The sequence below is a fragment of the Pan paniscus genome, chromosome 19 (genome assembly GCF_029289425.2).
Source record: "Pan paniscus chromosome 19, NHGRI_mPanPan1-v2.0_pri, whole genome shotgun sequence".
In the NCBI taxonomy this organism is placed as follows: Eukaryota; Metazoa; Chordata; class Mammalia; order Primates; family Hominidae; genus Pan; species Pan paniscus.
In genome coordinates this window covers 78,102,759-78,119,743 of record NC_073268.2, presented here as the reverse complement: position 1 = coordinate 78,119,743, position 16,985 = coordinate 78,102,759, and the positions used below count along the sequence as shown (strand labels likewise).

Here is a 16,985-nt window from a genome sequence, read left to right as displayed (position 1 = left end):
AAATTAGATCTTTATGTTTATTTACTGTTATAATTTTGGGGAGTCAGTTAATTTATAGTAAATAAAGTTTAGTTTTATAAATTGTGGACAAAAAGGACTAAATTCTGTTTTCATAGAAAATACTGGTAGAGAGGATTTTGGTGAGTTTTAGATAGTTTGGTTTTTTTTTTTTTTGGAGACAGAGTCTCGCTCTGTCGCCCAGGCTGGAGTGCAGTGGCACAATCTCGGCTCACTGCAAGCTCCGCCTCCCGGGTTCACACCATTCTCCTGTCTCAGCCTCCCGAGTAGCTGGGACTACAGGTGCCCGCCACCATGCCTGGCTAATCTTTTGTATTTTTAGTAGAGACGGGGTTTCACCGTGTTAGCCAGGATGGTCTCGATCTCCTGATCTCGTGATCTGCCCGCCTTGGCCTCCCAAAGTGCTGGGATTACAGGCATGAGCCACTGCGCCCGGCCAAGTTTTAGACAGTTTTTAAGGTATGTTAAACAATTTTTCTAAAATTTCCATCACCAATTGTAATTTCCTTCTCTTTTCTACTATTTTGATACTTTTATTTATTTTTGTTTGTTTTTTTGAGACGGAGTTTTGCTCTTGTTGCCCAGGTTGGAGTGCAATGGTGTGATCTTGCTCACTGCAACCTTTGCCTCCTGGGTTAAAGCGATTCTCCTGCCTCAGCCTCCTGAGTAGCTAGAATTACAGGCACCTGCCACCATGCCTGCTAATTTTTGTATTTTTAGTACAGACGGGGTTTCACCATGTTGGCCAGGCTGGTCTCGAACTCCTGACCTCAGGTGATCCTCCCACCTCGGCCTCCCAAAGTGCTGAGATTACAGGCATGAGCCACCATGCCCAGCCTATTTTGATACTTTTAAATTTCAGCCAAGAGTTTTCCTTCATCTTTTCCTTAATACCTCACTTGGTGACTCTAATAAATAAGTGACCTTTCTCCTCTGGGAGATTTCCAATTTTTTAGTTTGGCACTCCTCATTATATAGGAAATATGGTTATGAAACTATTGTGCAGAATTTCCAAAAGGCTTAGTAGATTTTGTTATCTAAACTTTAATTCTTTGTTTTTCCAACAGTTTATTCAGAATTGAACATGTATATATATATATGTATATATATGTTTGTTTGTTTGTTTTCTTTTTTCTTTTTCTTTTTTTTTTTTTTTTGAGACGGAGTCTCATTCTGTCTCCCAGTGTGGAGTGCAGTGGTGCTATCTTGGCTCACTGCAGCCTCCACCTCCCAGGTTCAAGCGATTCTCCTGCCTCAGCCTCCTGAGTAGCTAAGATTACAGATGGCCACCATGCTTGGCTAATTTTTATATTTTTAGTAGAGACAGGGTTTCACCATGTTGGCCAGGCTGGTCTTGAACTCCTGACCTCAGTTGATCCACCCATCTTGGCCTTCCAAAGTGCTGGGATTACAGGCGTCAGCCACTGCACCTGGCCATGAATTTATATTTGTTAAACTGCTTTAGGTTGACTGTTCTTGGCTTTTTTAAAGCAGTTTATGTAGGCTGCATTTGTAGTTCATTTCTTTGGCTTGCCTTATCCTTTAATTCCAGTTGTCTCCAAATATTTAGATAGAAATCAGTTCTTGAGATTGATACTGCTGTATCTGAATAATAATTAACATGACTGCTGTGTGTGGTTAAATTGGTTGAAATTGATTGAATACTGCATATTCTGCTGTGGTATATTAGTGATACATTAAGAGACGTAATCTGTGAGCTCAAGAAATAATTATAAAAATAGGGATTTAATTATCTGAAATTAATAGAGTTTATATCTTTTTTTTTTTCTTTTTTAAGGTGTCTGAGTCCAATGGAGAATTTTTTTTCAAGTCTTCTGAACTTTTTGAGAGTCCGGTATATTTGGAGGAAGCTGCAGATGTACTTTGTATTTTACAAGCAGGTACTGTACTGAGTGCTAAGATGGATTTCATATATAGTTTCTTGTTAAATGATACTGTGTAACTTCTTAGCCTGGTATGCTGTGTTATTTTAGGGATCATATAACATGTTATGTGATTTTAAGTCAAACGTGACTAATAGTTAGACAATGATTAAGTAAATTATATTATTTTCATAGTGTGACATATTATGCAGACATTAACATGGTATCTTTGATTTAATGACTTTAATGCTCGTTAATGATTTTGGAAAATGTTTACAATATGTTAAGTGAAAAAAGCAAAGGGCAAAGTGTTAAGTAGACTATAATCCCAGTTTTGTTAAAAGTTCAAGAACAATACCCTTGATGAATTAAAATAAAATACTTATTTTTTTTTTAGAGACAGAGTCTTGCTCTGTTGCTCAGGCTGGAGTACAGTGGCAGGATCGTAGCCCACTGCAGGCTTGAATTCCTGGACTCAAGGGATCCTCCCACTTCAGCCTTCTGAGTAGCTGGGACTACAGGCCTGTGAAAACATTTTTTATTAACTTTGAATTCTGGGATTAGGGCAGATTTTAATTTTCTTCTTCGTACCTTTTTGTATTTTCCAGATTGTATATAATAGGTGTGAATGATAGAAATAAAAGAGGACAGAAAAATGTAAAGAAGGCTGTCGCTCATGCCTGTAATCCCAGCACTTTGGGAGGCCGAGGCAGGAGGATCACTTGAGCTCAAGAGTTCAAGACCAGTCTGGGCAACATAGTGAGACCTTGTCTCTACCAAAATGAAAAAAAATTAGCCTGGTGTGGTGGTGTATACCTGTAGTCCCAGCTGCATGGGAAGCTGAGGCAGGAGGATGGCTTGAGCCTGGGAGATTGAGGCTGTAGTGAGCCATGATTGTGCCATTGCACTCTGTCCAGAGTGAGACCTTGTCTTTTTTTTTTTGAGATGGAGTCTCACTCTGTCACCCAGGCTGGAGTGCAGTGGCGTGATCTCGGCTCACTGCAACCTCCGCCTCCAGGGTTCAAGTGATTCTCCTGCCTTAGCCTCCTGAGTAGCTGGGATTACAGGCATGTGGCACCATGCCCAGCTAATTTTGTATTTTTAGTGGCGACGAGGTTTCACCATGTTGGCCAGGCTGGTCTCGAATTCTTAACCTTGTGATCTGCCTGCCTCAGCTTCCCAAAATGCTGGGATTATAGGCATAAGCCACTGTGCCTGGCTGAGACCTTTTCTTAAAAAAAAAAAAAAAGTATAGGCCAGGCACGGTGGCTCACGCCGGTAATCCCAGCATTTTGGGAGGCCGAGGTGGGTGGATCACCTGAGGTCAGGAGTTGGAGACCAGCCTGGTCAACATGGTGAAACCCTGTCTCTACTAAAAATACAAAAATTAGCCTGGTGTGGTGGCAGGCTTCTGTAATCCCAGGTATTCGGGCGGCTGAGGCAGGAGAATCGCTTGAACTCCGGAGGCGGAGGTTGCGGTGAGCTGAGATTGCGCCATTGCATTCCAGCCTGGGGGACAAAAGCGAGACTTCGTCGCAAAAAAAAAAAAAAAGCAAATAAGATTTTCGTGAAAATAACTCTTTAGACCAGTTCTATAAAATAAAATTTCCTGTACTGTTCTATGCTATGCTGTCCAGTGTTCTTTGTGGCTATGGATTACTTGAAATCTGGCTAGTGTGATTGAGGAACTGAACTGTTTTTAATATAAGTATCCTTATGTTGCTAGTGGGTATCCTACTGGACAGCTTGGTTCTAGACTATGAAAAGAAAGTACTTTATTTTAGATGACATTTGTGAAATGTCAAAAGATATTTAATAATACAATGAAATGTCATTTTTGGCTGGGCATGGTGGCTCACGCCTGTAATTCTAGGAGTTTAGGAGGCTGAGGCAGGAGGATTGCTTGAGCCCAGGAGGTTGAGGCTGCAGTGAGCTATAATCACACCACTGCACTCTAGCCTGGGCAACAGAGCAAGACCCTGTCTTAAAGAAGAAAAAAAGAAATATCACTCTTTAACACTGGGGCCAGGCATGGTGGCTTATGCCTGTAATCTTAGCACTTTGGGAGGCTGAGGCTGGAGGATCGCTTGAGGCCAAAGTTTGAGACCCACCTGGGCAACACAGTGAGATTCAGTCTCCACAAAAAATAAAAAAAATTAGCTGGGTGTGGTGGAGTGCACCTGTTAACAAAGACTAACACTGACTTTGTTTTCTTGTAGAGCTCCCTTCCTTGCTCCCTATAGTTGATGTAGCTGAAGCTTTGCTACATGTTAGAAATGGTGCCTGGTTCTTGTGTCTCTTGGTGGCCAATGTTCCTGATAGTTTTAATGAAGGTAAATATGATTCTAATATGGTATATTGAAAAGACTTGCTTGGACATGTACAGGACCTATCTTTTTGACCTAAGAAGAAACATTAATGGGATTTTATTTGAGATTTTATCTTTTGAAAGTTTGTTAGTATGTATAAAGAAATATTGAGTTCACAAATTGTATTGAGTTTAAAGATCAGGCTGGGCGCAGTGGCTCACACCTGTAATCCCAGCACTTTGGGAGGCCGAGGCGGGCAGATCACAAGGTCAGAAGTTTGAGACCAGCCTGGCCAATATGGTGAAACCCCATCTCTACTAAAAATACAAAAATTAGCTGGATGTGGTGGTGGGTGCCTGTAGTCCCAGCTACTGGGGAGGCTGAGGCAGAAGAATCGCTTGAACCTGGGAGGTGGAGGTTGCAGTGAGTCGAGATCGCACCACTGCACTCCGGCCTGGGCGACAGGGCGAGACTTCGTCTCAAAAAAAAAAAAAAAAACCCCAAGGAACTAGAAGATGTAATATCTATAATCAGGGATCAAAGAAGATACATGTATCTGTGAAATATCAAGAGAGCAATACGGGATATGTATAATGAGAAATGCTAGGAATCAGACCGTTGTTTTTTAGCCCTACTGCTGTCAGTTTACAGAGAAGTATAAAGTAGAAATTGAGAAAAATCGACTACATTTTTTCACCTCTATTTAAAACTTACAGTGATTGAAGGTTGTTGTTTGGGTATGAGTGATATAAAAATAAAAACATTTTGTTGAGCAAGGTAGTTTGTGAATTAGGAGCCTGGGAGGAAAAGGTACTGGAGTTATAATTCCTGATTTTGTCATTCACTTATTGTGTGAGCTCTATCAAAATACTTCTCATCTGGCTGGGCACGGTGGCTCATGCCTGTAATCCCAGCACTTGGGGAGGCCGAGGTGGGTGCATCATTTCAGGCCAGGAGTTTGAGACCAGCCTGGCCAACATAGTGAAACCCCGTCTCTACTAAAAATACAAAAATTAGCTGAGCTTGGTGGTGGATGCCTGTAATCTCAGCTACTCAGGAGGCTGAGACAGGAGAATTGCTTCAATCTGTGAGGTGGAGGTTGCAGCGAGCCGATATGTGCCACTGCACTCCAGCCTGAGCAACAGAATGAGACTCTGTCTTAAACAAACAAACAAACCAAAATACTTCTCATCTGTAAAATGGAGATATTGATAGTGTAATAGTTCCCTGACTTTTTTAAGAGATTTATTGAATATCAGATGATATGTAAAAACTCTTTGTAAACTGTGTCCTTGCCGATTTTTTGTCAACTTGTTCTGTCAATTACTGAGAGAGGAGTTTTGATGTCTCCAGACATAATTGTGGATTTGCCTATTTCTTCTTTTTGTTCTGTCAGTTTTTGCTTCATGTATTTCAAAGCTCTTTTGTTGGGTTTATATGCATTTAGGATGATTATATCTTTATGATGAATTGAGCCTTTTTTTCATTATAAAATATACTTTTTTTCCCCAAGTCAAATTTGATTTCTTTATTCTCAGTTTTCACATTTATAGTTATATCCCCGTTTCTAAACATTATTTACATATTATTCAATTTGTTGTCACCTTTGTTTTAATTTTTCTTTTTAAAAAAATACGAAGTTTTATTTTAGATTCAGGGGGGTACATGTGCAGGTTTGTTACATGGGTATATTGTATGACACTGAGGTTTGGAGTTTGAATGATCCTGTCACCCAGGTTATGAGCATAGTACCCAATAGGTAGTTTCTCAGCCCTTGTCCCCTTTCTTCCTCCCCAGTGGTAGTCCCAGTGTCCATTGTTCCCATCTTTATGTCCATGTGTACCCAGTGTTTAACTCCCACTTATAGTGAGAACATGTGGTATTTGGTTTTCTGTTTCTGTGTTAATTTGCCTAGGATGGGGTGACTTCCAGCTTTATCCTTGTTGCAGCAAAGGACATGATTTCATTATTTTTAATGGCTGCATAGTATTTCATGGTATATATGTACATTTTATTTAATCCACTGTTGATGGGCACACCTGTAATCCCAGCACTTTGGGAGGCCAAAACAGGAGGATTGTTTGAAGCCAGGAGTTTGAGACTAGTATGGTGGCAAAGCAAGAAAGCAAGATCCCATCTCTAGGAAAAAAGAAAACAAAAAACAAAGATGTCATTCTCTTTTCTGCAGTAAATTTTATCTTTGTTCCTCTGTAAAGTTTCTTTTTCCCTCTGGCTACCTTTTTTTTTTTTTTTTTCTTTAATTTCTTCTGGCTCTTTTTTTTTTTTTTTTTTTGGGAGACGGAGTCTTGCTCTGTCGCCCAGGCTGGAGTGCAGTGGCATGAGCTCGGCTCACGGCAACCTCCGCCTCCCCTGGGGTTAAAGCAGTTCTCCTGCCTCAGCCTCCCGGGTAGCTGGGACTATAGTCATGTGCCCCCATGCCTGGCTAATTTTTGTATTTTTAATAGAGATGGGGTTTCACTATGTTGGCTAGGCTGATCTTGAACTCCTGACCTCAGGTGATGCGCCCATCCTCTGCTCTAGTTACTTTTTCTCTTTTTTGGAGATGGAGTCTTGCTGTGTCACCCAGGCTGAAGTGCAGTGGTGTGATCTCGGCTCACTGCAACTTCCACCTCCCGGGTTCAAGTGATTCTCCTGCCTCAGCCTCCTGAGTAGCTGGGACTACAGGTGCGCATTACCACACCCAGCTAATTTTTGTATTTTTAGTAGAGACAGGGTTTCACCATATTGGCCAGGCTGGTCTCGAGCTCTTGACCTAGTGATCCACTCACCTCGGCCTCCCAAAGTGCTGGGATTACAGGTGTGAGCCACTGCACCCGGCCCTGGTTACTTTTAAGATTTTCTTTTTATTACTGGTTTCAGAAAGTTGACATATGATGTTTCTTGGTATGATTTTCTTTGCATTTGTTCCACTTAGGGCTCATTGAACTGGGTTTAGAGTTTTCATTCAACTTGGGAAAATTTCTTCAAATTAATTAATTAATTAATTAATTAATTTGAGAAGGAGTTTCGCTCCTGTCGCCCCAGGCTGGAGTGTAATGATGCGATCTTGGCTCACTGCAACCTCCACCTCCCAGTTCAAGCGATTCTCCTGCCTCAGCCTCCTGAGTAGCTCGGATTACAGGTGCCTGCCACCACGCCCAGCTAATTTTTGTATTTTTAGTAGAGATGGGGTTTCACCATGTTGGCCAGGCTAGTCTCAAACTCCTGACCTCAGGCGATCCACGCCCCCCCCCCCCAACCTTGGCCTCCCAGAGTTCTGGGATTACAGGTGTGAGCCACTGTCCCTGGCCCTCAAATGTATTTTTGTCTTGTACTTTCTTTGTCTCTCTGGGGCCGTAATTGCAAGTGTGTTTGAATGTGTAATATTGTCCCAGAGTTTACTATTCTTTTTTAAGCCTCATTTCATTTGTTGCTTCGTTTTGGCCGATTTCTGTTGTTGTGCTTTCAAATACCCTGATCCTTTTCTTCTGTCATGTGAAATCTTCATAAACAATTAATTCTGAAGGCTGAAGAAGATGGTTTCTATCATGTTAGTTTGTAGGGGCCTGATAAAAAATGGAGAACGACAAGATGAAGAAAGTCTTGGAGGAAGGCGCAGGACAGATGCCTTACGCTTCTTGTGTAAAATGAATCCTTCTCAGGCCCTCAAGGTCCGAGGCATGGTGGTAAGTGATCCTGTGTTTTATTAGACAAAGGCCTTTATATTAGGTCCAAGAACTCTTCTCAAGATGGTTTTAGAGTCCTGTAGAGGTTGGGAATTTTATGTATATACTGGACGTGTTACCTTCCTCTCTGGGTTTTTATGTTTTGTAGGAGTTCTTCCTCTAAACTTTAGATACTTTAGATTTGGAAGCATCACTGCCCTTTTTGCGTATGCTACTGAATTCAGTTTGTTTTCTTTTCTGTGCTAGGTGGAAGAATGTCACTTGCCAGGCCTTGGTGTGGCTTTGACATTGGATCATACTAAAAATGAAGCTTGTGAGGATGGAGTGAGTGACTTGGTTTGTTTTGTAAGTGGTTTGCTTCTTGGAACAAATGCGAAAGTCCGGACTTGGTTTGGAACTTTTATCCGAAATGGACAGCAGGTGAGGGTTAAATATCTGTATAGGCTAAGGATCAGAATACTTTAGCAGCTGCTAAAAGAGAAAGAAACATTTTTTGAATGATGTCATTAGACAAGTGGTTCTCACACTTTCTAGTTTCAGGGACCTCCTTATATTTTAAAAAATCACTAAGGATACCAAAGAGCTTTTGTTTATGTGGCTTTTTTCTGTTGATATTTACCATATTAGAAATTAACACTTAAATATTTGAAATATTTATTTAGTTCTTTTAAAAATAGGAACAGCTGGTGTGTTGGTATGTGCCTATAGTCCCAGCTACTTAGGAGGCTGAAGCAGGAAGATTGCTTAAGCCAGGGGGTTCTAGGGTATAGTGTGTGATAATTGTGCCTGTGAATAGCGACTGTACTTTAGCCTGGGCAACATAGCGAGACCTCATCTCTAAAAAAAATACCAAAACCCAACAACAATAACCCTATTAAATGTGAACATAACATATTTTAAATGAAAACTGTGTTTTCCCAAACAAAATTTAATGAGAAGAATGATAGTTTTATTTTATTATATTTTTTTCAAATATCTTCAATGTCTGGCTTGATAGAAGCCTTTGGAAACTGCACTGTACCCTTGTGAGTGAATGAGAAAGAAAAAGACAGATAATGTCTTGAGTATTATTAACACCTTTCCAGACCCCCTGAAAGAATATATCTCCAGGGTTCTGGGCCAGACTTATGAGAACTGGTGCATTAGGTCACTGAAATAAGTTATTATATTTTTAAATTTTAATACATATGTGTATATATGTTTTTATTATGGTAAAATATACATAACATAAAATTTTGCCATTTAATCATTTTTAAGTATATAATTCAGTGGCATTAAGTATATTTACAGTGTGCAACCATTATCATTCTTCGTTTCCAGAACTTTTTTTTTTTTTTTTTTTTTGAGACGGAGTCTCACTCTGTCACCCAGGCTGGAGTACAATGGCGCAATCTCGGCTCACTGCAAGCTCTACCTCCTGGGTTCGAGGATTCTCCTGCCTCAGCCTCCTGAGTAGTTGGGATTACAGGCGCCCACCACCACACTTGGCTACTTTTATTTTGAGTAGAGACTGGGTTTCGCCATGTTGGTCAGGCTGGTCTAGAACTCCTGACATCAGGTGATCCACCCACCTGGGCCTCCCAGAGTACTGGGATTACAGGCATGAGCCACCACTGGGCCTGGCCCATTTCCAGAACTTTTTCATCATCCCAAACAGAAACTCTATATCCATTAAATAACTCCCCATTCCCCCTATCATCCCATCCTCTGGTAACCTCTATTCAACTTTCTGTCTGTATGAATTTACCCTTTCTGGCTACCTGAAGTAAATGGAATTACACAATATTTCTCCTTTTGTATGTTGCTTATTTCACTTAGCATAATGTTTTCAAGGTTCATCTATGTTGTAACGTGTCAGGATTTCCTTTTTAAAGGCTGAGTAATATTCCATTGTGAACTTAGAGTAGAACTACCATTCTGTCCAGCAATCCTACTGCTGGGTAGAGAAATCATTATATAAAAAATGTACCTACACTTGTATGTTTATTTCAGCACTATTCACAGTAGCAATGTTATGGAATCAACCTAAGCATCTATCAACGGATGGTTGCTTAAAGAAAATGTGATATATATACACAAACACACACACACACATATACACACACACGTATATATGTATACACACACACACCATGGAATACAACTCAACCATAAAAAAGAATAAAATCATGTCTGACAGTAACATGGATGGAACTGGAGGCCATTATATTAAGTGAAATAACGGAGAAACAAAGTCAAATATTGCATATTCTCACTTATGAGTGGGTGCTAATCATGTGTACACATGGACATAAGCGAGTGGGATAATACACATCATAGACTCCAAATGTTGGGAGGGTGGGAAGGGTGTGAGGGTTGAGAAGTTACCTATATTGGGTACAGGGTATACTATCAGGGTGATGGCTACACCAACAGCCCAGACTTCTATGCAATAGATTCATGTAACAAAACTGCACTTGTACCCCCTAAATCTATAAAAATAAGAAGTAAGGGCTGGGTGGGGTGGCTTACGCCTGTAATCCCAGCACTTTGGGAGGCTGAGGCGAGCGGATCACAAGGTCAAGAGAGGGAGACCATCCTGGCCAACATGGTGAAACCCTGTCTCTACTAAAAATACAAAAATTAGCTGAGCGTGATGTGCGTGCCTGTAGTCCCAGCTACTCGGGAGGCTGAGGCAGGAGAATCGCTTGAACATGGGAGGCAGAGGTTGCAGTGAGCCGAGATCACGCCACTGCACTCCAGCCTGGTGACAGAGCACGACTCGGTCTCAAAAAAAAAGAAAAATAATATTCCATTGTATGTATATACCACATTTTATTTTATACATTCACCTGCTTATGCATATGTATTTTGCAGCAGTTTTTAACTTGCAAAATATTTTAATTTTTCAAAAACTAATTTATATTAACTATGTGAATAGAGTTCCTATGAAGGAGCTAATGCAGATTGCGATTTAACTCGTTGAGGTCACTTAGCTAGACAACATGTATACTGCTTAGATCCTGTAGTCTATTTTTTAAGCTACTGAATCATAGTTTTTTAAAATATTCAAGTTCTATTTTATAGCCCATTTGAAAACTGATTTTAAGCTCTGCTTTTTAAAACAAAGTTAACATTTATTTATTGGATGCTTCATATATGTCAGGTACTGCCTTAAGCACTTGGCATGCTCATCTTGTTTGTAGTTGTCCTTTGTATTCAATAAAACTTTATTCTTTGAACTTACTGTTATTATTAAAGCAGGTCTATCATATTTTACTTAGAGACACTCAAAAGATAATAATTAACATTTGTCTAGCCCTGTATAGTTTAGAACTGCTTTCATACATGTATTATCTTTGTTCATTCATCTACTTAACAGACTTTGAGTGCTTGCTGTATGTTAGGCACAATGTTCGACTGTGCAGAGTGAGAGATGACTAAGACATTGTCCTTGCCTGAAGAACTGTAGTGGTTATAGAATTGTAAACTCTTTTTTTTTTTTTGAGACGAGAGTATCACTCTGTTGCCCAGGCTGGAGTGCAGTGGCGCCATCTTGACTCATTGTAACCTCCGCCTCCTGGGTTCAAGCGATTCTTGTGCTTCAGCCTCCCAAGTAGCTGGGATTACAGGCATGCACCACCACACCCAGCTAATTTTTATATTTTTAGTAGAGATGGGGTTTCCCTATGTTGGCCAGGCTGGTCTCGAACTCCTGACCTCAAGTGATCTGTCCGCCTTGGCCTCCCAAAGTGCTGGGATTACAGGTGTGAACCACTGCATCAGGCCAAGAATTGTAAACTCTTAATTATAGGAGTTCTATAAGGTAAATATTGTTGATAAAATATTTCCTTGTCATTAAGGAAATTGGGGTTCAGAGAGGCTAACCAATGTGCCTAAAGGTATATAATCGTCTAATAGTAGAGCTGGCATTTAAACCCCAAGAACTTACGTCTTCAAAATCTGAGCATTTTCTCCTATACCACATATCACTTTGTTAGTCTTTATGTATTTGAAAGTACCATTTAAATAATATTCCACAATTCAAATTGTCACTAATTTAGTCTTTCCTCTGCAACCAATCCAAATTATGGTGAATATTCATTCTTCAGACAAACTAGTGGATTTTGAGTTTGCTTGATTGGTTAAAATGAGATTCTGTAGTCACGACAATCTCTTCAAATAGGCCAATTTGAAAGTGTTTAAGTGGGGAGCTATGTTTTAGCTCCCTTTTAGTTTAGTAAATGCTTCATGCTTTCTTCCTTTTGTGATCCATATTTCTTTCAGAGAAAAAGAGAGACCAGCAGTTCTGTCCTTTGGCAGATGAGAAGGCAGCTTCTTCTGGAGTTGATGGGCATTCTTCCCACAGTAAGAAGCACCCGAATTGTGGAAGAAGCTGATGTGGATATGGAGCCCAATGTGTCTGTGTATTCGGGGCTGAAAGAAGAGCATGTTGTGAAAGCCAGTGCACTCTTACGTCTGTACTGTGCTTTGATGGGGATCGCTGGACTCAAGTATTCAATAGTTTGATATTTTACCTTTTTGTCATTTTACCTTCTTGTTTCTATTCTCAAGAAAGTGAGCCAAAGGCCTTTTATTCAGAGGATTAAAGTTTTCTGTTGGACTCAGGTAGTGGGCTGGCCTGTAAGAAGAATGAAATCCTAAGGCCAAGAATTCCTAGCAGAGATGTATTCATCTATTTTGTTCTGATTGTAAACAGAACTATATAAATATGGGAGGAGCCAGAGCAGTTTATCAATTTCCAATCACAGTTTAAAGAAACCTGTGATTTCAACACAGCTTGACAAAACTATAGTGAATGATCTGTGAGTGATCTTTTACCATTGACTAGTTGAAGTAAATCTCTCCTTTGTTTCCTTTTACAGCTGATATCATAAATAATTGTTTAAAATTAATATGATGTGATTAATAAGTACAATGTTTTCTTTTTTTTTTTTTTTTGAGATGGAATCTCCGTCTGTCGCCCAGGCTGGAGTGCAGTGGTGTGATCTCAGCTCACTGTAACCTCTGCCTCCCGGATTCAAGCGATTCTCCTGCCTCACCACACCCGGCTAATTTTTTTTTTTTTTTTTTTGTATTTTTAGTAGAGACGGGGTTTCACCATGTTGGCCAGGCTTGTCTTGAACTCCTTACCTCAGGTGTTCCACCTGCCTCAGCCTCCCAAAGTGCTGGGATTACAGGCATGAGCCACTGTGCCTGGCCAGTACAATGTTTCTTAGTCACCATACAAAATCCTTTTGAATAGTGTTCTTAATAATTGTACATACAGTCCTCATTTGCATGTCTCCAATATGCATGAGTTTCAGTTATGCCAGTTTATTTAAATAATGCTCGTCTCTCAACACAGTTGCCATTTCAGTTGCCATGATACATTAACCAGATAATTGTATAGAGTTTGCGAGCTCCTCAGGCCACATATCACTAAGTAAATAACAGATGTACATCATGATTAGTGACCAATGGCCTCACTTCTTTCAAAGTCTGTCGGTGGCTGGTTACTGCACACCTGTTATTTGATTCATGTACATATAGCAGAGGAGGTAGTTGTAAAGGTTGAATATCCCTTATCTGAAATGCTTGAGACCAGAAGTGTTTGGGATTTTAGAACTTTTTGGATTTTGGAATGTTTATATTTACCAATTTAGCATCCCTAACAGAAATTCAAAATCCTTAATGCTCCAGTGAGCATTTCCTTTGAGCTCATTACTTCATATTGGCACTCAGAATGTTTTGGAGTTTGGGGGCATTTCAGATTTTAGGTTTTTTGGATTGGGGTTACTCAACCTGTATTGCTTCCTTTCTCTCCATAATAAACTCATGTTCCAAAACATGGAAACAATTTTTGGAACATTATATTCCAAAAACAGATAATTGGAAGAGACAGTTGGCCAATAAAGATGAAAGCATAGGCCAGGCGCGGTGGCTCACGCCTGTAATCCCAGCACTTTGGGGGGCCAAGGCGGACAGATCACCTGAGGTTGGGAGTTCGAGACCAGCCTGACCAACATGGAGAAACCCTGTCTCTACTAAAAGTACAAAATTAGCTGGGTGTGGTGGCACATGCCTGTAATCCCAGCTACTTGGGAGGCTGAGGCAGGAGAATCACTTGAACCCAGGAGGTGGAGGTTGCGGTGAGCTAAGATTGCACCATTGCAGTCCGGCCTGTGCAATAAGAGTGAAACTCCATCTCTACAAAAACAAAAAACATAAAAAAAAGAAGGAGGCAAAGGCTGTTTAAACTACTCTTGATAAAGTCTTTACGAAGAAATAAAAAAACTTTAAGGCCGGGCACAGTGGCTCACGCCCATAATCCGAGCACTCTGGGAGGCCAAGGCTTGCGGATCAGTGAGGTCAGGAGTTCGAGGACAACCTATTCAAGATGGTGAAACCCTCTCTCTACTAAAAATACAAAAATTAGCTGGGAATGATGGCGTGTGCCTGTAGTCCCAGCTACTCAGGAGTCTGAGGCAGGAGAATTGCTTGAACTCAGGAGGTAGAGTTTGCAGTGAGCCGAGATTGTGCCACTGCACTCCCGCCTGGGTGACAGGGTGAGACTCTGTCTCAAAAAAAAGAAAGAAAGAAAACAGTTTAATTCCCAATGTTTCTAATATTTTCAATTAGAGTACTATAAAAATATTAGTTTTACCATTAAAAAAAAAAATTCCTGGCTGGGTACAGTGACTTACACCTGTAATCCCAGCATTTTAGGAGACCAAGGGAGGTGGATTTTTTGAGCCCAGGAGTCTGAGACCAGCCTGGGGAACATGGCAAAACCCTGTCTCTACTAAAAAAAATAAGCTGGGCACGGTGGCGCATACCTGTGGTCCTAGCTACATGAGGACTGACGTGGGAGGATTACCTGAGCCTGGAAGGTCAAAGCTGAAGTGAGCTCTGATCCTGCCCCTACACTCCAGCCTGGGCGATGGAGCAAGACCTTGTCTCAAAAAAAAAAAAAAAAAAAATTATGCATTATAATCAACAGAGTTTTTAATGTTTTGACAAAAATTTTAAAGGTTACAGTACAACCATACTTTTCACCATTGATTATTAAGATTGTGTTGCATGATTTCAGCTTGCATGGTCATTTTTATGGTCTCACACTACAGGGCAAAGGGAGGACCTGCCTGTATTTGTGTCCACAGTAAAACACTGTAGTTGTAATTTCTCAACAGTTTTACATTTGGCAACTTGAGATGTTAAAGATTTTATAAATAGCAAGATATCATTATAAAGTTTAAAATTTGTAACTAAAAGGTTAAAAATTCACTTTTTCTTCTTCATCCCAACTAAAAATGTAAAGCCTAATGATGTATTCCTTTTTAGACCAACTGAAGAAGAAGCTGAGCAATTACTGCAGTTGATGACGAGCCGTCCTCCTGCTACGCCAGCTGGGGTTCGCTTTGTTTCACTTTCCTTTTGTATGCTACTGGCCTTTTCTACACTTGTCAGGTACCTAACTATATAAGTTGCTCCATTTTCTCAAGGTTTACTTTTATTTACTCAATAAAATTGTATAGCATTAGATAAGAGTTTTCTACAAAAGCTGGTCTAGGTATGGACAGTCGTAGTTTTGTTTTGTTTTTTCCAATTTTTAAGAGAAGGGGTCTAGCTTTGTTGCCCAGGCTGGAGTACAGTGGCTGTTCATGGGTATGATCATAGCACAGTGCAGCCTTGAACTCCTGGCCTCAAATAATCCTCCTGACTCAGCCTCCCAAGTAGCTGGGACTACAGGTGTATGCCACTGGCCCAGTTTATTTGTATTTTTTTAAAATAAGGATATCGGTAGCATCTGATTCATTTTAGTTATCTTATATATGTACATTGTTTAAATAAGTCAAAATAGTTCTTCAGGATTTGTTAAGGCAAATAGCAGTCGTTCCTTCTCTCCTTCCTATTTCATCTTTCTTAGAGGCAGTGTCTTTCAATTCTTTTAGCTGTTTATTTTGTGTTTTACTGCTACATCTGTAATAATATGTTTGTATTCGATACCTCTTGATTTTTGCTTTTAGGTATTTTTTATTGAGTTCCCAGTATGAAAGATGAGAAATTAGTTCTCTGTCTTTTTTCTCCCTGTCCTAAACACATCCATACATGTCCTTCCTATCCTCTCATTCTCCTAGTATGGTTATAATTTAGATTAGATCAATATATAGTTGTTATGATTATGTAAGCACTACTGAGAACTCAACCATGCAGTATATGATTATTTTTTACTTCCTTGTAAAACTTGTTTTTTTTTTTTGGATTAATATTTATCCTGTGTTTTTGTTTTTTGCTTTTAACTTTCTTGGTGTTATATGTACTATTCATGTAACCTCAAACTCTCTGCCAGCCTAAATCTTCTCTCCAGATGTTTTGACTCATTAGACAGTCTGTGAGTTTCATCTTCTTGAGGAGATTTCTTCAGGAGCATTTTGGTCTGGAATGGTTACCAGCTATACCTGGTAGTATAAAGCTCTCATCCTGGGATTGACCTTCACCATCATTTTGGAGACTTGCTTCATCTCTCCTTTGTTGGATCTTCTCTTTCTTGTATCTCATATCATCATATTACCCAGGCGTGGTGGCTCACACCTGTAGTCCCAGCTACTCAGGAGGCTGAGGCGGGAGGGTTGCTTGAGGCTATGAGTTTGAGGCCATCCGGGGCAACATAGTGCGACTTCTGTCTTTGTTTAAAAAAAAAAAAAATTAAAAAGAAAACCTATCCTTTCTTTCTTTTTTTTTTTTTTTTTCCTTTTTTGAGACGGAGTCTGGCTCTGTCGCCCAGTCTGGAGTGCAGTGGTGCGATATCTTGGCTCACTGCAAGCTCCACCTCCCAGGTTCACGCCATTCTCCTGCCTCAGCCTCCTGAGGCTGGGACTACAGGAGCCTGCCACCACACCCGGCTAATTTTTGTATTTTTAGTAGAGACAGGGTTTCATCATGTTAGCCACATTGGTCTCGATCTCCTGACCTCGTGATCCACCCGCCTCGGCCTCCCAAAGTGCTGGGATTACAGGCGTGAGCCACCGTGCCCAGCCTCTGTTTTTTTTTTTTTTTTTTTTTAAGCTCTTTCACCCAGGCTGTAGTGCTATGGCACAATCATAGCT

General features: G+C 40.3%; 1 protein-coding gene across 3 annotated transcripts in view; it reads left to right on the top strand.

The window, feature by feature from the left end:
* The window catches only part of INTS2 (integrator complex subunit 2), a 58,810-nt gene that overhangs the window by 4,377 nt on the left and 37,448 nt on the right, over positions 1 to 16,985 (top strand). For all 3 annotated transcript variants that reach the window (XM_008967152.5, XM_034942641.3, XM_034942640.3), the window contains exons 4-9: positions 1,817 to 1,919; positions 4,121 to 4,234; positions 7,766 to 7,896; positions 8,143 to 8,316; positions 12,163 to 12,389; positions 15,220 to 15,345. In XM_008967152.5, the coding sequence (XP_008965400.3) occupies positions 1,817 to 1,919; positions 4,121 to 4,234; positions 7,766 to 7,896; positions 8,143 to 8,316; positions 12,163 to 12,389; positions 15,220 to 15,345 (875 nt within the window). The remainder of the gene's footprint in view (positions 1 to 1,816; positions 1,920 to 4,120; positions 4,235 to 7,765; positions 7,897 to 8,142; positions 8,317 to 12,162; positions 12,390 to 15,219; positions 15,346 to 16,985) is intronic.